We start from the raw sequence: 27,405 nt of genomic DNA, 5'->3' as shown, positions 1-27,405 counted from the left end.
TGTACCTAAAAGAGGGATTGATCTAAATAGTAACACATATTATAGATTCTACCTCTGTTTTATTCTCACAGCAACTCTTGGTAGGTTAAACAGAGAGAAAAGGATAGGTTCAGAGTTAACCAGGGATTTGTCTTTAGATCTTCATGATCTTAACCATTTGGATTACCATTTGTCTGAAGTGGTGTAGGGTTTCCTGCCTAAGCAGGGGGTTGGACTAGAAGACCTCCAAGGTCCCTTCCAACTCTGTTATTCTATTCTATTCTAATCTCGTAGCCCAATCATTATACCATGTTGAGTCTTAATTGATGAGTATCCACTCTGTCCTTTTGTGGGTAAGAAAGACTTTTAAGAAGCATAGATCTTGACCTATGGGCACATAAGAAGCAATTATGGTTGTAGGTTTGAATCGTGAAGGGGAAAAAATGAAATAAGCAGTCCATTAATTTGTTTATCTTATGCCAATTACATGAGCTATATATTCTCTCTAAGGTATTAATTTAACTATGGAACTGATTATCAGACTGACGTAGTAGAAGGCTTAAAGCAGCTTTCATCAAACTCCAAATGTATTGTAATTGGAGCTTCCCAAATTCTGGTATTTTCTCATCCTAATTGGAGAAGGCTCACTTAAAGGGACACTGAAGAGATTTCTTGTTGTATGACATCTTTTCAGCTCTAATGAACTCTGGTGGTGACTTTAATGGTATTACTACTCTTCCTTCATCTTATCTGTTGAGGGATTCAGCTATAATGATCTAGCTCAATTGATTATTTTAAAATGATGTGAAAATGTGGGAAACTTGAAAAAAATAGCCTTTAGCTGCTTATATAAATGAAGATCTGCTGTCTTAATATAAAAGGAGATATAGTAGGTGATCACAAAGCGTATATTACAATTACATGGATATCTTTTTCTTAGACACAGGATTTTTTAAACTCTAAAAGGAATTATACACATCACATAACTACCTTGAAAATAAGTATGTGCATTAATCACTTACATGACATATTTTAGATGCCGGATTTTGTATTTTTAAAAAAAGATGAATTATAGCATTACAGGACAATTTATATAAATATATACATAGCTAAGGTGTAATGCAGCTACTGCTGGTGTATCTTTTAAGACTGTTGTTAATGTGATTCCATTATATCTTTATTGACATGAAATTTTCCCTCAACTATTGGCCCGATTGGCAAAACTTTTCTAATAAAGGAGAATATTTGCAGGGTTGAAATGAGGGGTCCTTGGTGCTCCCTGATGTTACCTAGTATGTGTAATGAAACATCTGCTAGAAAACAACCAAGATCATAGAGCCCCAAGGACCCCATTTTCTAGCCTACCTTCTTCCAAGTATTTTGGTTGAAGTTGTGTTGGAAGTTGATTTGTTTTAAATATTATGATGGAGAATTCAGTCCTTTTCCTGTGGTGTGGTTTCCAAGTGAATCACAAAATGCATAATACATCTCTTCTCATTATGTTGAGAGTGCAAGTCATTGGGTCATTCAAAGGGTTTTCGAAATGTGAATTGAATTGCGGGTTACAAGTAGTCCTTAACTTACAAAATTTGCTTAGTGACCATTTGAAGTTACAACGGCACTAAAAAAAGTGACTTATTACCATTTTTCACACTTATGACCATTGCAGAATCCCCATGGTCACGTGGTTTATATTCGGATGCTCGATAACTCACTCATATTTATGACAGTTGCAATATCCTGGGGTCATGTGATCATTTTTTGCAACCTTCTGATAAGCAAAGTCAATGGGGAAACTGGATTCACTTAACAACTGCAGTGATTCACTTAACAAATGTGGTTTACAACAAATGCTGTAAAATAGGGCAAAACCCACTTAACAACTTTCTCACTTAGCAACATAAATTTTGGGCTCAATTGTGGTTGCATGTTGAGGACTACCTGTAAAGACTTAGCAGCAGCATTTAAAAAGGCTCTTGGCCACACATCATACTTTGTTCAGATATATTTAGCCCAGTTCTTTAAATGTTTGCTCAACAGATCCATAAGGAATCATACCTAGGAATTCATAGGTAATAAGAACATGAATGAAATCAAGAGCATCTCTCGTGTATGTGACAGGCCATAAGGAGCATTAAGAAGAAAACAGTCATAACATGAAGCTCTCTGTCAAAATCACTGCTTTGCATCTGGTTCAAGCCTCTTCCTTCCCCTCTTAGAACTCCACCAAAGCTCACCTGCTGCGCCCTTAGCACACACCCACCTGGGAGAACAACTTGCTTGCTGAACAGAAAGCACAGCAAGTGGCACAGTGCTCTAGAAAAGTAGGATGCTTCAATCCCAGAATCTAGGGACAAGTTTCAGCAAGGGATTAGACTATGTTGTTATTTCTTGTTATTGCAGAAAGCCTACACAGAGGAGGAACTCAACGCCAAACTGACCAGGCGAGTACAGAAAGCTGCTCGTCGTCAAGCCAAACAAGAAGAACTGAAGAGGTTACACAGGGCCCAGGTACAGCTCTCCCTTCTCAGGAAAAAGCTTTTCGTGAAGGTGTAAGAAAGAAAACTTCTTGGGCCTATATCTGCACTATGCATCAGGAAACATACTTCAGATTTATGAAATCCTTAAAAAAATATACCTGTTTTATGAATTCCTTAAAGAAGATATACCTCAGATTTATGAAATCCTTAAAGAAGATAGTAGTCATTCAAGTACAACTTGAAGTTTTGTTTCTCTCTGCTTACTTTAATGTTGGGCAGTATAGTATATTGGGGGTGCTACTGTAAAAGTCTTACAAAATCTGAGGTCCAAGAAGGGAAATAATAAATTACTGCATCATTGTATATAGCAAAGGTTTTCTTTCCAGCTGTGAATATTGTTCTGTGGCCGCATCTCCAAGTATCACTGTGGTAAAAGCTAGGGAGGGAGAGGTATTCCTAACAGTTACTAGCCATAGATATGCACTTGACTACGTTGCAGTGGCCCTACAGAATCAACTGGGTAGGGTGTGTAGAAATGGACTGCTAATGAGTATGTCTTTCCTTGCAATACTAGAAGGAGAAAATCTCATATATGCAAAGTGCATAGTCATTTGGATCATTGTTCTCCTTCCATAGATCATCCAAAGACAACTAGAGCAGGTTGAAGAGAAGCAAAGGCAGCTGGAGGAGAGGGGAGTTGCAGTGGAAAAAGCCCTGCGGGGTGAAGCAGGTACTTTCCAGCATTCAGTATTGTGTCTGTCCTTTTTAGAAAAAAAATGTCAAATTTTCCTGCAAAAATATGCAATGACTTTTATGCTGTCTTTAGAAAAACAGGTTGCTTTCTAAGCTGCAAATAGTTTGATTCATCAGTCCTTTTAATATGTGAATGAAAATTCACCAGTTCCCTTTTCTGCAAAGTTGTGTTCATGGCAAGATAACACCGTGGAAAGGGATTTCGGCCCAAAACCTCTGTTTTTCAGCCTTTGGCCAATTCTTAATGTTTTCCAGAAAGTTGTGATGCACTTGCACTTCGTTTCGGGACTAAAACTTGCCATAGTAAGAAAAGCTCAGCTGTTTTCAGCAAGTGAAAGGGAGACAATGAAATCTGTCGTGGTTTTAATTCATCATGTTGTGAGTTAAAACCAATAGCCTTGCAAGGGACCATCACAGAACAGCCCCAACCAATGCCACGTACTCTTTATTGATTTTTCACCAATCCAGTCTTCTCACCAAGATACATGGAACATACATTCATACAATGCATGAAATGATGTTCTGCATCATTTGTTCATAGAATGAGTTTGCACCCTTGGTTTTAGTGAGCATTTCCTGGAGTCAACATACCAGATAGAAAAAAGTAAAAGCTCACAAGAAACACAGGACTTCTATTTGAAATCTGATATTTCCCTTTTAAAAATATCAATTGTAATCTTCCCTCATCTGGTAGTTCCTCAGAAGTATTGGGATTAAGTTATATCAGCATTCTAGATTTTATGTCAAGCTATCTGGGAGTTGCCATTTGAACAGATCTGGAAGGCCCCGGATTAAGAAAATGAAAGCTTCTTGAGCAATATTAGTGATCACACCATCTGTAGCAGATGTCATCAAAGTGTGGTGACATTTTGTCGCGCAGTAGGTTTCCCTGGACTTTGAGAATGGGGGAAAATTATAAATGAATATATTGTGGGCAAAAGAGAAAACATAGATCATGCTTCCCCTTTGCTTAGAATAAGGCCAAAATGATCTCTTAGTTCTCTAACAAGGAAACTTGGGAAAAGAAAATAAGTGTAACAAAAGTTCTAAAAACTTAGAAAATCTTTATTGTCATATTTGAATGTTCTTACAAGGACATAATAAGAGTTAGTATTTGTCTGTCAAAATAAACTTGTTGCTATCATAGGCAGTCCCCAGGAAAAAGAATGTTTGATTTAAGGACAACCCCTAAATACGAACATACAAACAGGCTGCCTGCTACTAAAAATGGGGGATGGATTGTCCTTCCTTGACCTGATCAGCCACTGAAGCTGCCTGGTGCTTTCAGGAACCGCTGAAGCAATGTGCTTTTAATATATAGACGGTTTTCAATAGCTCCTGAAAGCATTTGTAGCTTCAGCCCTTTGTTGGCTTGAGGAAGGACAATTCCTTCTGCCATTTTTAGCAATTAGGCAGTCCTTTTGTACATATATGTATAAACTTAAATACAAAACTCATTCCTAACCCAGAGACTGCCAGTACATTATCAGTGTACCAAGAACAGATAAAGTTGAACAAGGCATATAACCAAAACCAGAAGTGAAACCCCACTAGAATGAGTTACTGTACTGTACTGGCCTTGTTCTTGCTGTAGGATTTCATCTCATGCTTTCGTTATAAAAAAAAACTGAAGTAACAAATATTTTAATATAAATATATTATATAGGTATTTTATAGAAATATTCAGTACGATTCAAATTTTAGAGATATAGCATTTTTTATCCAGCAATTGACTCTGGTTTAAATTTGTTCTGGAAAGGACAGAGGTTGATTTAAAAGATTATTGGGTGGTAGTCATGTATCTATTTATTAAAAATTCTGAGGCCAAAGAAGTTACCAGCCTCAATGGTCCTTTTGCATTCTGCACAATTATTTTTATGATATTTGGCAGCCAGATACCCTCCAATTCACCCACTTTTTAAAATATGGAAACAACAGTAGAAGAGTGGTTCTGACATTCTTCTATGTGAAGCTTACTTGTCTACTTATATTTGTTTGTAAGATAACTGTCATTTAGGCAGGTGATATGCAACATGCTAAGAATCTAATAGCTACTTTAAAACATAGGAGACATACACAGTTTGTAAAAGCTTATTTTGAAATTAAATGATCAATTTGTGAGAAAGGATCAATGTTTTCTAAAACAGGCAGATAATTTTCATAGGCCATTAGGACATATGTGGGTTTAAAGCCTTTTTACATACAATGCATGTAGCAATCTCTGCATTCTACTGGAAAGAGAGTTCCACAGACCTGGAGCAGAGAAAGATACACCCAAGGCTTGACCATCATAGGAGGTGAACATCTCCAGTTAATAGCAGGAATAGTTTTAGGAGGTTTTTCTCCTCCTAAATTATATTGTCACAAAGGTACTTTTTTAAAGGACTTCCCACCAGTTAGTTAGAACTGAAGAAACTTGTTGGATGATGTTGGAAGAAATATCCTTCTGGGTTCAGTTCCAAGTGGGGAAAAAGAAATTGGAAACATGGAGGCTGTTTGGAAAGATGGTTTAATGGTGGACAGGATCACATGTCTTGGAGCTCCTGGGTGAAAAAGAGCAGAAATGCTGAGAGTCCCTGGGTTTTATGCCCTCTTTTGGGATTTGAATTTGAGATTGTTTTCTGATTGGTTGTCAGACTCCCATGGGGCCATGCAGGGCCAATCTGTAGGCTGTCCTGAGTCCCAGGCTTGGTTGAGCCTTGCTGGATGATGATGTAATGAATGGGCTTTGGGATTCTTATTATGGGTCTGCCTGAAGGAGGTAGGCCTTTGTTATGTAGAGTAGACTGGCCCAGACCTTAATGGCCCATTAGCAAAGGTGTAGGGGCTGAGTTTCTGCCTCTCTGAGTTTCTACTTCTCTTTTAGGGGAAATATTCTGCCCTTTTAGTATATCCTAAAATATTTTGTTTTTCTAGGAGAGGGGTGGGTTATAACTTCCAACAATGAGAAGTGAAATAACTTAACGAAAAATCAGGAAGTCTAATTGCCTTTTTTTTAAAAAAAAGCACCTTTGGGACAAAATTGACCCAGATGACTGTGTAACTCCCCTCCTGAGAACCTTTCCTCCATAGACCTTACATTATATTGTAATCCCTTGACCATTTTCTAGAGACATTATCACCCATGCTTTTCTAAGGCAAGGATGAAGATACATTTGAAGACAGTCTATAGCTAATGCCTGCCTTTGTTAGTCCACTTTCCTGGTTCTACAACAGGATGTGATAGTTTAATCCATCTTTGTCCTTTCACATGTAGATTTCTCTTATATAGCAGCCAATGCAGGTTAACTTTTTTGACTTGTTTCTTTTCTTTTTGGTTGGGCTGGTAAATAGGGCCACAAGAGACTCAGCCATTTTGTAAAAGGAGAGATCATTAGCTCCCACATATTACATACAGTGGTGGTGAGCTGGTAGGCAGAAGATCTTCACAGTTCCACTAGATGACCTATAAGGTCCCTTCCAACTATGATTATCTGTTATATACAAAATGTGATGGGAGATAAAGAAAGTAGTGGCTGAGGAAAATATCCAGAGACTTGCCTTCCCCCAAGGCTTCATTTTTGTGCCAGCCTGTTGTTACTGTTAATTGTCTTTTCAACTCAGAATTAAAAATTTAAAATAGTTTTTTGCTACTACTATTGAAAAAGAAAGAGAAATGGTTGGTTCAGACTCTTCTGCTATCAAGTGGGACATAAGATTTCTAGATGTTCATGTCACTTCAATCTCAATAGTGACTTATCCTCAACTATTTCCCATCTACAGATCTTCCCATGTGTATTTTTTTTAATGTAGTTTGTCAGTTGAATGCACTTAGCAGTAATCCCTCGTGAGTCTCCCTGGCCTCTAAGGATAATTAGATAGTCTTGCCAAAATACAATTGTGGAGTGATGTTAAGAGGAAGGACTTCTCTGTGGTATCCCCACATCTTTCAAAATTCTATCCCCAGAGATATACCTAGTCCACTCGCTTCTGGCATTTAACGTTCTATTCGTTTTAAGTAGCCTTTAGTGCCTATATTATACTGGTGGGTCACCCTGGACTTTTATTGTACTTCATTATAGTTTATTCTTGATACTGTTTTGTTGTTGTTGTATACTTCATAGAATGCAGTGGTATACTGTTTTTGAAGTAAATTACTGAAGAGCTGCATTCTCTCTCCTTTAATGACTAATTGTTAGTGTGGTCAGAGATGATGCTCTTCTGACACTGCATAATGGGAAGAAAAACTTTGCAAAACAGCCATCCTTTGTTGGCTGATTTTGTATGTTAAAATAACATCCTTGTGAAGTGGGTTGTTTCACTCAGGAGACACACCTAGACCCTCTAGTTATATTTCTGTTCATTATACCTTTGATATGGAGTCAAAATTGATTGGTAGCTAAGGTATTAAACTACAGAGACCCAGATATAGAAACTCATGGGTGACTTTGAATCAATCCCATTCTCTTACTTCACCTTGTCTCACAGAGTTGTTATTGTGGAGATGTAAAGAAAGGAAAACCTCTCTTCTGTATAAAGCACAAATTTGCACTCTGTATATCGTTTTATGTGGATTGTGGAGTTCTCTGCATCAGGCAAAAATGTGTTATCTGTCAAGAGAAGTATAGTTTGTACAGTTTAGAGGTAGCCCAAGATATCTTGGCACTGGAGGAAAAAAATCAAACTTCTTCCCAATGGCAAATCAACAATAATCAAGTAGCAAGTGTTTTAATCAACAATAATCAAGTAGCAAGTGTTTTAATGCCTTTTAATAGTGCTTACAAACATTGGCACTTGTCACAACTTCTCTCTGTGTGCTGTCTAAGAAAGCCATAAAGGAAAGTTTGGTACATCAGGCGTGTTATTGGTAATTTCTTACTAGAAATTGAATTTCAAATAATTAATATTATATGTCTTTTTCTTCTTTTTATAATCCATAAAGAGGGATGCTTTTAATAAATAAAAGTATTCACATAATTACTTTGCAAATATTTTTTAAAACCATTTTGACTCCTACAAAGCCCGACAACCACATTTTGTATCTAAAGGATGTTCTATTGGAAGAATTTTCCATTGGATCTCTCCATAGAACATAATTTTGGGGAGGAATATTTCTTTTTTATAGAAGAGACATGGCATCTCCTTAATGCCACTGAGTTTGAGATTTTGTGTTGTTATTACACCATTGCTCAGTTCCAACAGTATTGGCCCGAACCTTTTAGTTCTGTGAACTGATCAAGAGGACTACATCAGATGGACTACGTTAATTATTATTTTATGTATACAAAGTGATAGTTTGTTGAGGAAAGTTGTTACAGCGTTGTTTAACAACTCAGAGTTACTTAGGATCTCATAAGCAAACTCCTGAATTCTACTGAGTCCTATTGGTGAATGTTCCTCTGAAGAATGCGTAAAATGTAAAAAATACTTGCAAGAGGAAAACTTTGCACTTCTTTGGCTGCCTAGATAAAAACCGGCAATATGGCTGAACAACTGAAGGATCAAGGATGAAGTAAGAAAGTCATCCTTGAGGGGTCATTGGTGCTCCCTGAGTTTGGTTGTTTTCTTGCAGACATTTCAATATCCAAACTAGGTAATATCATCAGTGCTTGACTGAAGATGAAACAAGCAAACTCAGAGAATACCAAGGACCCCACATTTCAAACCTGAGCTACAAATATTCTCCTTTAAACTCATCCTTGCAACACTCAACAGTGTCCAGTCCAGCGGCATCCATGGGAGCAGACCGTATCAACAAGTCAAAGTAGTGGCCACAGCAGCATGATCAAAGCAACTTCCCCTTTGTATAGTGTCAACACATGTCCACAAAGGTGGAATTTCAACCATGCCGCTATGCTTACCATCTTGACATTCTTGATCTCTCTCCTATGAACATAATTTTTCTCTCCTATGGACTTTGTTGAATGGAGAATACATATAACATACATTGAATTTCTTCCTACTGGAAAATGTTTGCGGAACCTACCTTAATGCCCCCCCCCCCCCAATACCATGTAAGAAACAGGGGAGTGCACATGCTGGAATAAACTTTACAAAACTTAGCTTGTTCCCTTTCTTTGCTTGGAAGTCCATCCCTGCCTGTCTTGCCTGCCTGTGTTTTTAGGGAATGTTACTTCCTCTCCTAGTCTTTTTAGTAGCTATCATATATATGTATGTGCATATGATGATTATAAAGATGCATGATTTATTATTGTTTCTCTCTCTCTCTCTCTCACTCTCTCTCTGTCTTTCTCTGTGCCTTCTCATGTTTGCAATTTCTCTAATAGAATGCTTTGAAATCTGGGCAGGGAGCGGGGAGGGCAGGCGAGGGAGGGGGGGGACTTGAACCAATAACTCTCTCTCTTCACCAATTCCTTGTTGTAGACTATTGGGGAGAGTCTTATTACAGTGACCTCATCGACTTGCATCTGGGTGGTATGTATGGCAGACCCTCTCTTCTGGCACTAACCTTGCTGACACCCTCTCCTGCTCCAGTTCCCCTGCACTGACTTCTCGCCACCCCAGCTCACAAGCAATGAGATGGAACCACCCAAGGCGAGGGCACAACCCCTTTTCCAGCTCAAAGGAAAGACTTCATTCTCTGGAGCAGCCCTTTCATTAGCAGGTTTTTGTTTCAGAGCTCAGTTTGGCTGGAAAGCACCAGACCGAGAAAGCAAATTATATCTGCAACATGTGGAATTTTGTCTTGTCTGGACATATAGTACATGGTTTCTTCTTTTTTATTATTGTTTTCTATTCTTTCAAAATACAAGCCATCAAAAGTTGTTTTGGAGTCAAGCAGCCTTTAAATCTAATAAATAAATGAGCAAACAATCAAGCTTGTTGCAGTAAAAAAGGAGGGATGGAAATAGATTAAGAGAAAGCTCCTTGTGAACCTCTAGAGTCGTGTTTCTCAAACTTAAACCACCTTAAGATGTTTGGACTTCAACTTCCAGGATTCCCTGACCAGCAGTTGTTATGCTTTCACTTCTTCCTTCAGAACCTTGGCCATCATTGCCAAGAATAATGGCAATAATATAAGATGTTGTTCAGCATTAACTGATGGCCACAGGTTGCTCACTCTTGCATTAGATATAGCAACAACATACAGAAGAGACCTCAAAACTGCAGAGAAGATGTGAAAACACACTGACTGCTTTGAATATTAAAACAGTTTTACAGATGGCCCTGGTTCAACTTTTTTCAAAGTGAAATCAGACTTGGCTTTCACGTCAATTTAAGCTGTCCCTCCCTGAAGAAGAATCTCACTGCTCAAAACGACCTGTCAGGAAATTGGTCCTTAGTTCATAATGTAAACATTTTTTTGTCCTAGGATTAATCATGTGTTTTTGGACTGTTACTTCTGGGAATTGTGGTTTTCTATTTTCATCCAGAACTGTGACATCCATTCCTAGATATTTGCATAGTCCTAAGCATTGGGATATGATTAATTTGATTTAGACAAGTTTATTCAGTAACAAATTAATTAGAAATCCTATTCTTCTAGAAGCTTGATAGCATGGCAGCCTATTTGGGAGGTTCAAATCTCTAAATCTCTTTTAACTCTTTGCATATGTAACAGTCATTAAATTGAAAAGCGGCCATTATAGTTTGCTATACTGCACATTTTACACTTAGGAAGTGCAAAATGGAAGTATTTCTCAATCTTAGCAACTTTACAATGTGTGGATTTGGCTGGTGGATTCTAGAAGCTGAAGTCCACACTTCATAAAGATGAGAAATATAGTTCTAGATGACTATATTATTCTTGAGCTGATGACTTTAAGAATGCAATTCATACTTTTGTTTTTGCATTCGGTTACTGTAAATTCCACTATATGTCACGAAGATACATCAAACTCCAGTTTCACCTATTCTTTCTTTAAAAATCTCAACAATCCTTTTTCCAAGGCTGTTAACCTTTTTCCATCCACCCTTGAAGCCTTGCTTCAAGAAAAAAGTGTGTTCATTTATGCTTCATTTACACTACAATTTTTTTTAATATATTTCGGGATTCAGTGGTTGCAAAAAAAACCACCATGCATATTTCGCTCGTAGATTGTTTTGAACCTTTCACATACATGCCGCCACATTCACAAACACTACAATTTATAGGGACTCAGTGTTAGTCCAAGGTATTTTGTTTTGTAAGACACAGGACAGAATGATGTCATGTATTTATTTATATTCAGTTTATATGGCTGCCTGCTTGCTAAACAATTCTGGGTGGCTAACAACACTAAAAACATCCAGAGATGCAAATAATAAAAATCCAACAAATAGTTTTTTAAAAAACACACAGTATAAATACCTTCAGTGCCAAAGTAAAAATTCATCTCATTTATCTTAACACATAATGATCACTGACGTAGTATCCTGCTCGGTAGAAAGAGCCAAGTTTTCAGAGTCTTTCTAGAAAGTCTTGTGTCTATAGATGGAGCTGTAAAAGGGTTCATGCTAAGTTACACCTAGTAGTTACACCTCCTTCCTGGCTGATGTTCCTCCCACTCTACTACTATTTCTGCTTCCTCTTCCTAATTCCTCCTGGAAAACAGTCTTCCTTTCACTTTTGCTAACTGATGGCTTTAAAAAATAGTCTTTGAAATAACTTAAAGGAACACTGTCATTTTTCATATAACAGCTCAAACTAAAAAGAAAAAAGAAAACCAGTCAAATTTGCTTTCCATAACCTGTGTCCTTTGGCTATCTGCATATCCCATTTTGGAAAATGGACTGTATGCAACACTACTACTTATTACTTCCTGCCTATTTTTGGAATTATTTATATGGTGTTTCTTTCATTGAAATTATGCTAATAGAATGACGCAGTTTCCAGTTATTTCTCTTAAACCATGGCATAAACATTTACTTTTCAGCTATTTTTGAGATTTCAAAATCTAAATACCAAAAGGAAAAAATGGGTATTCCTTTAATTAAATGGCAGTATCCCTTTATATCAGTTTTTCTCAGCCTTGGCAACTTTAAGACATATGGACTGCTGGCTGGGATATTCTGGGAGTTGAAGCCCACATCTCTTAAATTTGCCAAGCTTGAGAAACATTGCTTTAAATGCAACGCTGTGTTAAGTGCAGAAAAGGAAAGTTGTGGCTTTCTAGTTGTAGTTCATGTTGTGTGACTGATGTTGATGCAATTACTTTGTCAGGGGGCTGCCAGAATGCTCACAAGTTGAATTGGAACTGAAACAGGAATTTCCAATTTAAAAATCCAATTAAAGTATCTACAGTAAACTTAGCAGCCTTAATTAATGTCTAATGAAGGGAGTCTTCAGTTACTATTGTGAAAATCTGTGGGATTAATGTTTCCCTCCAAAAGAAACCCTCAGAATGTGACTTCATCTGAACAACTTGGTCAGAAGTAAAGAATTCTGGGAGCTGTGCCCCAATATATTTGCAAAGTGCTGTGTTGAGGAAAGCTGTTTAAATGTTAAGGGAGGGAATGTGAAGGCTCTAACACAGGGGTGGGCAAACTTTTTGGCTCAGGGGCCTCATTGACTTTTAAAATTTGACAGACGGGCCGGGTCAGCACAAGATACGATACATATAAAAAACTGCAAAATCTCTGCAAAATCAAGTCACTGCGCCTAATGCACCACCTGGTGTCGAAATGTCTGTCATTACAAGTCAAAATCAAATGAATTCAATCATTCACATCAAACCTTAATTCTGTACCAATCTTCGGCGGGCTGGATTAAAAAGACCAACGGGCCGGATGTGGCCCGCGGGCCGTAGTTTGCCCACCCCTGCTCTTACATAATACCAATTTTAGCATATTTGTGGTAAATCTTACTTAAAGGTCGATTTTCTGAAATTAATTAGAAAAGGGAGTCTTTAAGGGTCCATAAAATGCATCAGTAATTGGATCACGAGAGCTATTTCCTCATCTGAACTTGCCAGAGACTGCTGTCTTGCAATCTCTTCTCCTTATCCAGAGAGGTATTACAAAGAGTCTTGTCTACTCGTGGAATCATCTTCATTCAGCCAAGGTCGTCAGCTTCACTTTTAGTGAAGTCATCTTCAGTTCACCATTTCTGCCCTGGAAGTCTGATGTTTCAGTGATGTTTTTATTTTGGATAATACCTGTATTGACAATTGATTCACCACTTAAGCAGTGGCAAAGGGATATATCTAAGTTTATGTGGCAAGGGGGGAGGGGAATCACAATTTAAACAAGTGTTACAAGATCCAAACAAAAAAGGAAAATTAGTTTTACTTGATTTGAAATTGTATTTTGTAACTTGCTGTTTGGTTTGATTAAAAGACTGAGTGCTGCTGGGAAATAAAAAGCTCTTAATGTTAAAAGGACATAACCTGAGGTTTGAGTGGCATGGATATTTGTGGTATGATAAAGTCAAGATTAATGTGAATTTTAAAAAACCTTCATGTTAGACATGCCCTATTGAGAATATGAAAGAGATAAAATTCCAAACTGTCCAAAAACCTATTGTGGCTGTCAGCTTTAGGAGACGATAGAACTTGCTGATTGCCACGTTAATTTGTTTGATTAGAGAAAAATAATATTTATTGCCAACTCGAAATCTGTTACAGATGTTTCACATAAAACAGAAAAATGAGCTTTATGATTTATAGTTTTGATAATTAGATAGGATAGATCATAGAAAGGAGACATAATGCAACTTTGGAGAAAGAGGTAAATTTATAATTGTATTATTTATACCTGCTGTAAAGCTACTTCTTTATATCTTTTTTCTTTCTTTCCTATTTTTCTTTCTGTCTTGCACTTTTAACTTTATCTTTGATTAGTTTCTTTTTATTTATTTTTAATTCCTTGCTCTATTCAAAGAGTATGGCTTAATTTGACCATTTACCTTTTACCTTGTTGTTACAAATCAAGATGTTTGGAAGTGAATTTCATTAGATCTCTGCTGCAGGAGCTGCCCTGATCAGTGGTAGGTTTCTGGATACAGTAGAAGATGCTGGCTGCGAAGACCTGTACTGGCCCAAGGCCTGGGTATTGTAGAGATTGCCTTTTTCTGCTTGCCCTGTTCAAAAAGGAAGCACTTACTAACGATCCCCACCTACTAGGAGACACAGTGGGGAAAGCCCAGCAGTAGGCATTCTTTTAACAGCACCCATTGAAACAAGGGAGTTTCCCATCATGGCCTTCCAAAAGACGGTTGGGGATTAATTTTAACCAGCTGTGCTGCACCAAGTGAATTTTAATGTTAGTCTCCAATTTGGGGAACTAGATTTTGAAGTTTACTGTTTTAATTACAAGTATATTTTGTATTTTGTGCTATGTTTCATTTGTAAGTTCTTTCAATCGAGTGTTGAGCTTTGAAAGCCGGTGAGATGTACAAGGTGTAACTGCATTGGTTGATCAGCAAAACAGTGGAGATGAATGTTATGTAATTCACCTATTTAACGCTTTGTTTCTACCCATATCTGGAAGATGTGAAAGTAGGGAAGTTTACCTTATTGTGTAGCATTTGATAGAAAGGATCTTTTTAGGGTTGTGGGAGTCTTCACTGTTGGATTGGATAAGGAGTTGTCTGAGACTGTGGTGACCTCAACAAGGCTTTTTCTGCAAAATTTAATTATTTGGCAAATCATCCAAGGGATAGTCAAGGTACAAGGTTTTACAATTGTAATTAAAAATAAGACTTGGCATACCACATAGATCTTTGATATGTGTTGTATGACCTGTATACCAGTTAGCAACTTAGACGTTCATTTTATACATACTTTTTAAGGATTAGGTTAGATAGGAAACACTTTGCAGTAGTCAAAGTATGATGTCTTCATGCACAGATTACTGTTGCTAGTTCAAAATTAGTCATAGTTGGTTCAGTATGTGTTATTGTGCAAACGCTTTCTTTGTTTCTGTTGCTATCTGTCAATCTAGACTAGAGGCTGTGAAAGTTCAAGAGAATATTCCCATGCTGCTTTGTTGATGCAAACCTAATTAATTAGAGCTGTAAAATTCCAATAGCTTGAAATAGATACCCAATCTGGGATCTTGAGAGAGAATTCAAAATTAAAACTTGTTCTTCCAGGTTTATTTTGTTATTTAAATAATACACAGATTGTTCTTGTTGACATGTATCTCCATGTCTGATTTCTTCAAACAACAACAAAAAAGCACTTTGGGGACATTTGAACTAGTTATTTTATGATTATATATCTCTAGATATACTGTAGATACCAGCAGTAGAATTTCTTCAAATATGATTAAGTTCAGAAAATATATACTTTGTAAAATATTTATGCAACTACCATACTGTACCCTCCTTTCCTCTGATTAAACATTTCCATACTTGATATAAATGTTTCTTCTGTCTATGAAAATTGGTTTATCCCCACCCTGTTTGCAGACTGGTGTTTCTTTCTTTAATTTTGACCTGTCCTGTGTGTTTCTGTTCTAGTTCTGTGATGGTCCCTTCTAAAAGACCTTCCCTTCCCAAATTGTATAGTTCTTCAAAATGGAAAACATGACTCTTACTCTTCCATTTTGAGTACATGTAACTGGCTTCTACTGAATGCTTTCAAAGGAATGTGATGGTTCTTCTTCATTTCACAGTAGTTTCACTACAGTTCATCTGCTGTAATCCTTACGTCACAAATCTTTCTATAAGACTTTGCCTCTTTACATATAAACTCATGTAGTTGTTCCTGAGGATCCTCCCAGAGTTTTTCCTCTTCAGCGTGTATTATTGTTCTGGGACCGTCATGCCTAGTAAACACCACTGATACTAGATAATCGATTCCAGAAACATTTAGAGCAGAGCTGTCAAACTCGCGGCCTGCAGACCGGATGCATCAAGGGCTGGCCATGCCCATGCCCGGTTTAGTGAAGGGGGGGGGAAAGTCCCGATACATCACGTGATGCCACCGTGACAACATGAGTTTGACACCCCTGATTTAGAGTGTATCTTGAATTCTTCATGATGTTGGGTAGACCTTTCTAGTCAACATAGCTAGATAGGAAATGATTGGATTTGTCTAAACAACAGCTGGGATCTAAAGTTGATTCAGAATATTGAACAGTGAGAAATATGCCTCCTCCTACCTCTTCAGAGGGAGAGATTCCGAGCCTCTCTCAGAAGGAATGTTTGTTTACTGGTCCTGGTTCCATGCAAATTTTTCCTTTACAAACACATTACAGATCAATGGAATATATTCCATAGTTTTCTGCATTCTCTTTCTATTTGAATCCCTAAAGTCTAAAACAATAGCTGAGGGCCTTACTTACGTTTCACATGAAATTCAAAAGGGGGAAATATCTGTGCTTAGTAATAAACATTGTTCAATTTATAATAATATTATTAGTTAACAAGTTGTAGCCAAAGATTATTTTCTGTGATTATAGATATTTCAGGCAAAAGGATAAATTTTTGACTTTAACTCCAAAATATTTAACATAAGGGATACATAATCTTGGTCAATCTGCTTTAGAAAAGTTGGGTAGTTGGTCCTTCTTTATATACCTTTGTTTTCTAAATATTAAACATTTCCTATCCTTGACCCGTTTTTGTGGGGGAGTCTCACCCCAACACAAAGCCAACTGTAAAAGTGGCCTTTCAAACATATTTTGTAATCCTGCTTTCTTAGAAACTTAATATTGCTCAGCAACCTCTTAGTACTACCTTCTCTTTATATCCATAAAGTGTAATATTGTGTGAAAAATCTACATGCACAAAACATGTCTTGGCAATTTTTCTTTCTCCTGGTAATGTTCGTGGCTCTTGCTGATTTCATTTCCAATGCCCCAGTCTGTTCTCTTCCATCAGTGTTGACAAGGGATGTTTCATTTGTAGACTATTCTCCTTGTTTCTGAGTCTCCATTTTTTGTATTATTTTTTTCTTTCCTATTTTCTTCTGGTTGGTTGCTTCCTTTCTTTCTCACTCTTGTGCTTTTTTTTTTTTTTTTGTCCTTTTGCTTGTCTGTTTATTTTCACCCTGTTTCTCCTCCTTTTTCTCTCCACTTCCGATATCCTCTTCCCGTCCCTTCTTCCTCTCCCATTTTTGGTCCTATTGAAGTTGAGCCCAATGCCGGGACACCACGCCGTAGACCTCTCTCCTTCTGTCCTTGCTGTGCCCATGAAGGTAACGTACGCTCTTGCATTCCCTCCATCCACATTCCAAACTGCAGTTGAATTTATATAGGGACACTGGTCAACATGTGACAGTTTAAGTGCTTCACAAAACTTATCCTTTCTTTCCTTCTTACTCAGTGATACCTTCACTATAAAACGTATTGCAAAATGTCCCTGATAATATTGTAAAATTACAATATTCCTTTTTTAGATGTGAACTATGAGGGTGACTATAATACTCCAGGCTACTTAAGCTCTTCCTTTGGGATGGTAATAGTGCAATACAGCAAAGTTCCTGTTTGGCATGCTAGGTATCCCAAAGAGGTTCTTGGAAAATAGAGGAGAAACCAAAATCCTTATAAAATTAATGGGAAAAAGAAATACTGTAGTTTGGCTTGGTTTGGTTTTTTGCAACTGATTTTCCTTGATTTCCCTCAAATTTGAATGATCAACCTCCTGACTTATGTGATATAGTTTGATTTCCTGAAGTCCATATCTTGCTCAGCATTTTCTCCACTTTATCTCATGTGGACCCAATATCCATTGTAGAGTTTCCATTTCCCAAGGCATGGGGCAAAAGGGTGGAATGTGACTGTTGTGTGTAACTTATGCTAACCACTGTATCTGCTTTTCATGGTGGACTTTCATCGACTGTACATGTTTCTTCCCCACCTCCACCTTCTCCTTCTGCTCATTGGCTTTTACAAAATAAGTCAAATAAAAATTTCTATAGGTCAGTAATAACACATATTTGGCTATTTTGTTTAGGAATTTTTCTTGGATGTATCCTCTCAGTGGACAGAGTGGGGAGGATTTCCAACGCTTTTCATGGTTCCACCATTCTGGCCATTTGCATGTATAAGCTTTTCTTTTTCTCTCTCCTTTCATCATGGCTATAAGGGCACTTGTGCAGAGATGCTCAGAAAAGCATGCTTGGACTGAGCAATGGACAGGTATTGCCACTTGCAACATGAAAATCGTAATGCATTAGGATGAAGGGTTCATATGGTTTCTGTTCTCCTAATTCCATAGATGTTTTAGTGGTTTGAAGGAGGAAAAAACACAGGATGCCAGGCGACTGGAAGTAAGAATGCTACCAAGAACCAGTTGGTTCAGTTCAACAATGAGGTTCATGTGACAGTGAGATTCCTGAAACAGTGCCTAGTTTCAGGGACAATTGTATTTTCAGATGCTAGAAATATATTTTGTTATAGAAACCAGCTGCTGCATAATGTGTCCTAATAATATAATCAAACAATGGGGGGAAAAAACTGTTCCATTCAGTTGGAATTAGAAAACTGCACATAGAATCCAAATTGATTATGACTTCAGCAATTTTATACTATATTGATAAAATTCTAGGGAAACACTCTTCGGTTAGGATCTACCTTGTTAGTTGATTATTTCACTTCCAGTATTTCTTCTTGGCCTTTAAATGTAACCGTGCGCTGTTGAAGGCCCTGCAATTTTAAATATACAAAACACCTTTTGATAGAGTTGTTGATGATCTTTTCATTTTACTGTCTGTGAATTTTACAAATGGCAGTTGCAAAACAACTGGTTTGTCAGTTCAGGAAAGTTTGGATAGATTCACATTAAGAGAAAAGGCTTATCTGTTGGATGTATGAGGGTTTGGGAAACTTTTGTTGGTGGTCTTTCCATTTGCTAATTTTCTAAATGTTTCTAGGTCAATTTAGCCAATAGAGGCAAGTCCTTCATAATCAGAATTGCTTAGAATCGCTTGTTTGTATTTGAATTGTTATTGTCTGTAATGAACTGCCACTATATATTATACATTGGTTGTGGATGCAACTAATTTGCACAAACATAATGTGCCATTTAATCTGCCCTCAGAGATGGTTGTTGGATCTACTACTAGAAAATACATCTAGAAATTATTGTGATAGAAATCAGGAAGTGATTGCTTTTAGTCATTAATGTAATGTACAAGCCATGTCAACAAAGATATTTTAAATCAGCTGTGACACAAGGAAGTGTGCTGAGTTTGTACAGTGATCTATCTGTTACTCACTCTGTAGCTATGTGTCAAGTTGTGTTATGAGAATGGGTGAGAGATTAACATGCTTTTGAATATCCAGATCACCTAATATCCGTTATTCAAAGCTAGGCTGCTTGAAGATCTGAAATTACACAAATTAAGAAATACAACACAGTACCGAACAGAGCATTGCCATTTTGGCTATTCTGGGGGTGGGAGGCCTACCATCTAAGGAAGAATCTAGATGAATGCATAGATCCAGGGGAAGGTTGGGGTTTTGTTTTGTTTTTAATGTGTGTTAAAGGCAAACTAACAAACAAACCTGTTGGGAGCGCTCTGGCAGCATCTCGCTCAGCTTTCTTTGCACATTTTGCCCCCCTCCATTTTTGTCCCTGCCTGACTGTTGAGCTTGTGAAAATAGCGGAGCTTGTATCTGAGAGCTGACTCCAACATTTCTCTTGGCAGGCATGGGGAAGAAGGATGACCCTAAGCTGATGCAAGAGTGGTTCAAGCTGGTGCAGGAAAAGAACTCCCTGGTGCGCTATGAATCAGAGCTGATGATATTGTGAGTAAGCATTCTATACTTTGTGCCCCAACATAGAAAAGTAACAAATAGGTTGTAGCACCAATATGACTGCGGTTACTGATGCACTGCTTTCTGATAATCATGACAAGAAAAAGTGGAAAATTGCTTTAAAGATGACTTGAATAAATGAAACACGAAAAGACGAATGTGATGAATGAAAGGTGAATGAAAAAGTCAGAATAGACGGTACTGTGTTAGATGAATTGCTGAGTCCATGATAGACAGCTTCCACAGTTCTAGACTGCGATTCCTGCATTACACCCATGCAAAATTCCGATTGTTCAAAACTGCTGATCCTTAACTGGAATAACTCTACAGCTGATTGATATGACAGTGTGGACTGTTTGGATTGTACAGAAATCATGATTTGGAATGCCCTTCTCATTAATAAAGAATAAATAAAATAAAAATAAAAAAATAATTCAGCCCAGCTGGCAGATTCTGTCATAGATTTATTTTCTTTCTTTCTTTCTTTCTTTCTTTTTGCTGTGCTTATTATATCTTTCTAGACCAGGGGTGTCAAACTCGATTTCATTGAGGGCCACATCAGGGTTGTGTTTGACCTCCGGGGGGCCACGGGGGTGTGTGGCCAGCTCGACACTTGTGCCAGGGGCACCTATGGTGGCCCGAGCGCTCTGCCAGTGAAAACAGGCTCCCGAGCCCCATTTTGGCTGCGACAGTCTCCTGCAACCCCATGCCAGCAACAATGAGCTCCATTTTTGCTGGCAAAGGCACTGTGGGCCAGTCCTTTGCTGTTTCCAGGGCAGCCCCGCGGGCCAGATCTAAGCATCCCAAAGGCCGATCTGGCCCCCAGGCCTTGAGTTTGACACCCCTGTTTTAGACTACATAAAACTAGAATTCCCCACCTAGAATTTTCAATGGGAGCACCATCTTAGTATCCTTTTGTTCTTCTATCGATGTACATCAGGAAAAGTACAAAACTTCTGATGTTGAAATATCCCACTTGGGTGTTTACCTGATCCCCTTACATTAGAGAATAGCTTTGCCCAGTCCTCCTTTGTAATCTGTGGAAGGGAATTGACCATTTTATTTAATTAAAGATTATTTGAGTTCATGCACTCGTGAAGTTTCTTTGATCCTGGAAATTATGTTATGCCACAAAAATAGCATAGATGTTAAAACTGAAGGGTGTCACTATTGTTGAAAGCTTGCTTGACTGTTAATCCTTTAAAAGAGAGAGAAAATATTGGAATATGTCATTTCCTAAGCATCCTAGAGTTAGTCATAGCTGAGGTTCCTGTTGAAGTGACCAATGATTAACGATTCTCCATCTTTCTCTTCAGTGCACGCGAGTTAGAACTAGAGGACAGGCAGAGCCGGCTACAGCAAGAGCTTCGAGAGAGGATGGCAGTGGAAGGTAAGCCTGGTAGGGAGTTTCTTGTTCTCAGTAGAAACGAGATGTTCCAAATCCTTAGGGATATCTTGTCTTGACAAGTTTACTATTTCCCCTCTATCCAGATCAGCTAAAGACAGATGAAGAACTCTCGGAGGAGAAGAAGATCTTGAATGAAATGCTAGAGGTGGTGGAGCAGAGAGATTCTCTTGTGGCCCTACTTGAAGAACAGCGCCTTCGAGAGAAGGAAGAAGACAAGGATTTAGAAGCAGTTATGCTGTCCAAAGGCTTCAACATGAACTGGTCCTGAGTGCATCACCATGACTGGGTTGCTGATCTGCGCTGTCCATTTGGCATATGCCAAATTAGATGGAGCTTCCTGGTTAGAGGAGATAACTTGGAGCAGGAATTGCTTCAGGAATCTTCCAGCAGCTAAGTGCTTGAGCCAGGAGCTTTTTGCTAACCGGGCTGCTTGTAAGGATTCAGAGACCTGTGTGAGGCTACAGAGCCGAGAACGAAGTCGTGATCTGAGATTGCGTGCCTTCCTTGAGGACCTGTGCAAGAGGTCAATGTCTTTTTTTGTGTGTGCGTGTGATCTCCGAGAAAGACTAAAAATGAAAACATTTTGTGTGATTTTTTTTTAAAAAAAGAACTTTAGCCAATTTAGGTGGGCCACAACCTGTTCATTTCATATTTACCCAACCTGTGGTATTAATGGATTTGTTCATTTAAATAACAAAGGAAAGGGGTGTCTAATTAATCTTCTGAAAGGTCACCTTGTAGCAGCCTTTGGAAGAGCAAACCACTCACAAAGCACACTGTGTATATGCTCTTCTCACCAAAGAAATCAGAAACTGCCACTGTGGTCTATGGAGGAACATCTGTATCCAAATGTTGACAGGGAAACTTGGAACACTAAGAACTTGAAACGTGGTTTCTTGTGATTTATGGAACAAACACAGGGACAGAGACAGACTTTTTCCACACACACCCTTCTCTGCAATCTCCACAAGTTGCCATTGTTCCAAGCGGATCCACCATGAAACCTTTTTCCTTTCAGCCACGAAGTGCTCCAGACTGAAAGAACCAGTTTTCCTGTTTTCTGATGACCTTAGACTGCTCTATGACCATTTAGACACTGGAAAGTGCTTGCGTTCAAAAGATGAGTTCATTCTGAGGCATTTGGAGGGAATCCCATGGGGGCAATTCTCCAGCTTCAAACTTTCCAAGATTGGGCTGTTCAGTAGGTTTTTGATTCTTTGTGTTTTGGGGAATATATTTTTCCTTTTTTTTTTTTTTTTTTGCACGTCAGAAATGAAGCAGAAGACCTATCCTGGCCCTTTAGTCACTTTAGATCCTTTAATGTCTATTAACTTATTTTTTAATACTTGAAAGAAAAATTGGTTTTGTACCTTTTTAAGAAGTGAACAGATGAGTGTGTGGTAAATCTGTGTGCCAGCCCAACCTTTCCATCTTTGTGTGTTTAATGCTTTCCCCTCTTCCCTGTATCTATTTATTAGAGTCATTATTAATGATATTACTGTTACACAGTACATTTGATCTGAAAGAAAGATGCTTTTAAATTCCAGACTATTGATTCTGATTTGGGCTTCTTTATATTTAAGGGGAGGACCTGGGAAGTACATGGGAAGAATTCCCACACAGTATTTTCTTGCACTCTCAAGGGAAAGTTTAGGAGGAAAGAGCAGTGGATTTATTTCCTATACTTCAAAAGGGCCCCCTCTCTTCTCTGAGTATTGGTAAATATACAATGTTATTTACTGTTGTAAGAGACTTGTAACTAGAATGGCACTGGCGCTTCTCTTCATGTAATCAACCAATAACAGTGGGCCTCACAAAGTCCAAGGGAAGGATTAACACCAATTTCAATGGTTTTTTCTCCAGTGTCCCATTTCTGGTTTGTTCAGGAAGGGAGTGGGTGATTTTCCCCCAGTGTAAAAGCAAAAGGGACAAGAAATAGACTCATGTTTAACACCAGGTCTGAGATTCCATAAGCACATATTTTTAACCATGTTTCTCCAAGGTGCTGGCCTGCAACTTGCAGAATTTTCCATTACCAATGCACTGTGTTAGGGGGAGAAAACGCCAGTCTCTGAAATAATTGCATCTTAATTTATTAGACTGAACAGAGGATGGAGTTCCAATGCTGTACTTATGCCAAGAAGGAAAGTTTCCAGCAAATTTTGCTTCTCCGGCATTGCAACAATGTGAGAAGATATTCCTGCTGCTATGGCTATAAAAGCTTCCCAGAATTTTTTAGCCAGATGTTGGTTAATTGAAACAAGGATTTCCTTTCTGGTGTTGGCAACACCTACCTCTGAAAGGGACTGTACCTCTTTTTGTCTTGAAAGAAGCCTTAATTTTTACTTTTTTAGAAGAATATGGCTGCTGCCTTTTACCTTTAATCAATAGTGAGTTTCTTTCCATTAAATACTTTGATGTGTATGTGTTCAAAAGCAGCATCCTAGCAGCTGTGTTTTAGACAGTGCCTAGAAAGATGGTTTTTTTTCCAGGAGACTGTACAGGTATTGTTTTCTAAGTATATATGGTAATTGCTGCTTTAGGCCAGCAAGCAATTCTGGCCACCTTAAATATCTTCATACCCAGTTACTTCAATTCCCAGAATTGGACTTCAATTCCCAGAATTCCCCAGCCAATTCTGGAAGCTAAGTCTTAAAGTTACCAAGCCTGGACATCCCTGATCTCCTCCATGTGATTGAAAGGAGGACAGACATTGTTTCTTTAATAGCTTTGTAAAAGAGGGAATCTGCAACACAGTTGATCATGTGGCTTCCTTTAAAAAGGCACTGTTGTCCTATCCTCCTTTCTACCTGGCTACCTACCACAGCTTCCTGCCATTAAATTTCTACAAGTATCCCCCTCTACCACCCCGTTACAGCAACAGATGACAGGCAAAATCCTACTTCTGAAATTCTGTCTCACCTAATAAATTGGAAACAAATACAAATTGTTTACCCAAAGGTGCTTTTTCAAGAGGCAACTGGACTTTCTGATTTTTCTTTGAAGACTTTTCGTTTCTTATCCAAGAAGCTTCTTCAGCTTCAGAGCTGTGAAGCGAAACGTCTTCAAAGAAAAACCAGAAAGTCCAGTTGCCTCTTGAAAAAGCACCTTTGGGACAACCATGACCTGGATGACTGAGAATCTCCATAGACACAAATTGTTTACACATGTAAAGAAAAGAAAAGAAAATCCTATTTAATGTTAAACTCCTTTTCTTAGCTGTTGGGTTAAATTGATAATGACCATGGCCATTGTTAAGAGTTTAATGTGCATCGTTTCCCATCAACAGATAGTAGTACGAAGGGAGATTTGATACATCATATTATTATTTTTGGAATTTTGTTTTAATGTCATCAGTAGGAGGATTCCAGACAAACCTGTTTTTCAACTTCATTATTTTCTAACCAAAATTTGACATTAATGAAAGAAATTCATTCCATTCCACAAACAAAACTCTACTAGCTTTTTAGGACCTTGAAGTAATATTGTGAATTGAAGAATTCATCCTGTGCTAATAGATATTATCGTTTCCTGTGAGGATCTCTGTACAAATCCCCATGGAAGAGGAAAAGTCAGATTTGAAGCGTGGTTGTGTGATGATAGGCGTACACAGAGAAAGCTGCTCTTATATTGTATTTTGGTGATTAAAGCTGCACTACAAACACAGTTCCTTCTAGTTCAGGCAAATTCAGGTAAGGAGCCATGGTAGCAGCATGTCTCTTTTATTACATTTTAGCCAAATCAAAGTCCCCTTCAGGAATGCCGAAGAATGTCTTTCAACATCTCAATCACAAATGTCCACTTCCAACATTCATGTTGCCTTGATATCTAAGAATGGATATCAAAGCCAAACAAAGAGAACATCCAAGGACAAAACATTGTGTTTAGAGCTTTTCACAGAAACAGGTACTTCTTTAATATTATGAGTCCTTAGTAAGTCCATTCCTTCAGCGTTTCATTTCCATTCCAGCTCTTCCAAATGGCCATGTTACCTGAGGCATCTTTATTCCTCCATGAATTGATAATTGCTTTTTTTGATCTCCACCAACCATTCATGCAACAATAAAACCATAAAACAAAAGATGATTATCCCCATAAGGCAAAATTATGAATGTTTTAAATTATCTTTATGGTCACAGCTGCAAAATGAGGAAATTAAGCTATTTTGGAAGTAATACACATGGTGGATGCATCTTTGCAATGAGTTGAATTTTGAGGAAATGGTTTTTGAGCACTTGATAACCATATTGAAGAAATTGTATTTATTGGTAGGAAAGCCTGCAGAAAAAGTAGAAATATTATAAACTCTCAAAAAACAATGTGAAGAGGCAGAACATTGCTGGAAGAAGGGAATGTCTTTAGAAAAGCTCAAATCACACTTTTGAAAAGCTGATGGTAATTACTACACATGCCATGTGCTGAACATAATGGGGGATTGGAAAGGCAGAAATACATAGCACCCAGATGTTTCACACCAAGTAAGATTGTAAAGCAAATAGGGTGCATAATCTCCTGGGTTAAAGTAGGAAGAGATTTTTTAAAGACTTTTCATGGGCCAGATTCCTGATATCTAGGAAGAAGAAAAGAAAATACAACTTTCAGGTCTTGATATGATATGAGTGAGAATGGAAATCATTTCCTCATTTATTTATTTATTTGCCTTTAGCTGCTATATCTTGGCACCTATTCAGATGAAAGAGACACTGAATGGTTCAGTGTTTCTCAACCTTGGCAAGTTTAAGAGGCGTGGACTTCAACTCTCAGAATTCCCCAACTGGTTTGAAAAACACTGGTGGCTAATAAGAATCAAGGCTGTCATGATTCTTATAAGAATTTACAGGAATTATAAGAATTAAAACCTACTGCATTCAAGTAAACCAATAGAAATCAGGCTTTACTTTTTGGGAAATCCTTTTTTTTTTTTTAATTAATTTTTGTGACAAGAAAAGAATCACCCTCACTCTTACTAATTATGCTTCTTCCTCTTTGGCTGTGGGTATCATGAGGGAAGAATTGACTCTAGCGTAAGTGAGGATGGAATAGCTTCATCTCTTCAATCTCAGCTCTAACCCAGTTCTGGAGATTCAAGACCTTTCTTTCATTCAAGATTTCCACGGTTAAGACACAGCTTGCCCCAGGAACCTTAATCAGTTTGACACTCGTAGCGTTTCCTGTAATGTTTTGCACTCACCAAGCTTATCATTTGACTGAATTATCAGGGAGTTTTGTTAAACGTGGCATCTTGCCTTCTTTAAGACAAGTAGCAAGCATACATGTTGTGGCCTCTGGCTTTTTAACCTTTTTTATAGTACATACCATTCAGGAGCCTTTTAGAGTTACCGGCAGTGATGTTTAGAGTTGCATGATCTCCTGGTGCAAACAGAAAAAAAAAAGTTGTCACTCTCTTTATATGGATTTAAGACAATGTATTCAACAGTATGTTTACATTTGGCTTCTCTTCAGAGATAACTGTTGTATTCATTTTCCATCCTCTTCTGTAAGGAAAATGAAAACGCTGTGAGTTTGGGAGTGTTTGCAATAAAAAGAAAACAAAACCCCCAGGAACAGCCTATTATTAAGAGGAAACAAAATTTATATGCACCATAAAAGAATAAAAGTATTTCCTAACACAGGTAGTCCTTGACTTATGACCATGATTGAGTCCACCATTTCTGTTGCTAAGTGAAACATTTGTTAAGTGAATTTTGTCCCATTTTACGACTTTTCCTGCTGCCGTTGTTAAATGAATCACTGCAGTTATTAAGTTAGTAACATGGTTGTTCAGGGAATGTGGCTTCCCCATTGACTTTGCTTGCAAGAAGATTGCAAAATGTGATCACATGACCCTGGGACATTGCAACCGTCATAAATATGAGTCAGTTGCCCAGCCCCCAACTTTTGATCATGTGACTATGGGGATGCTGTAATGGTTGTAAGTGTGAAAAATGGCCATAAGTCACTTTTTTCAGTGCCACTGTAACTTTGAATGGTCACTAAATGAACTGTAGTAAGTTGAGGTCTACCTATAATACATTTGGGATATTTAATGGAAGTTGACAGGCAAACTAGCAGATAATATTGTTAAAGCTATCAGATAGTGTCATTTCCTAATGAGACTGCAGGAAAATATATATTATGAGAACTCTCATAATCAGACTG

The 27,405-nt window shown here is 37.9% G+C and overlaps 1 protein-coding gene across 31 annotated transcripts in view; it reads left to right on the top strand.

The window, feature by feature from the left end:
* Positions 1–26,804, top strand: part of MICAL3 (microtubule associated monooxygenase, calponin and LIM domain containing 3) — a 216,465-nt gene extending 189,661 nt beyond the window's left edge. For 22 of the 31 annotated variants that reach the window (XM_087968628.1, XM_087968658.1, XM_087968656.1 and 19 more), the window contains 7 exons: positions 2,383–2,490; positions 3,096–3,189; positions 9,576–9,626; positions 17,210–17,275; positions 19,730–19,829; positions 21,155–21,228; positions 21,330–26,804. In XM_087968628.1, coding sequence (XP_087824754.1) covers positions 2,383–2,490; positions 3,096–3,189; positions 9,576–9,626; positions 17,210–17,275; positions 19,730–19,829; positions 21,155–21,228; positions 21,330–21,514 — 678 coding nt within the window. In that variant the 3' untranslated portion in view covers positions 21,515–26,804. The remainder of the gene's footprint in view (positions 1–2,382; positions 2,491–3,095; positions 3,190–9,575; positions 9,627–17,209; positions 17,276–19,729; positions 19,830–21,154; positions 21,229–21,329) is intronic. The other 9 variants (XM_087968659.1, XM_087968640.1, XM_087968643.1 and 6 more) reach the window with 3 other exon arrangements.
* Positions 26,805–27,405: the final 601 nt, after the last annotated feature.

The sequence above is a fragment of the Notechis scutatus genome, chromosome 6, assembly GCF_049901735.1.
Source record: "Notechis scutatus isolate UNSWTSFEM ecotype Mainland chromosome 6, rNotScu1.2, whole genome shotgun sequence".
NCBI lineage: Eukaryota > Metazoa > Chordata > Lepidosauria > Squamata > Elapidae > Notechis > Notechis scutatus.
The sequence above is the reverse complement of the archived record's forward strand: the minus strand, read 5'-3'. Positions and strand labels throughout refer to the sequence as shown.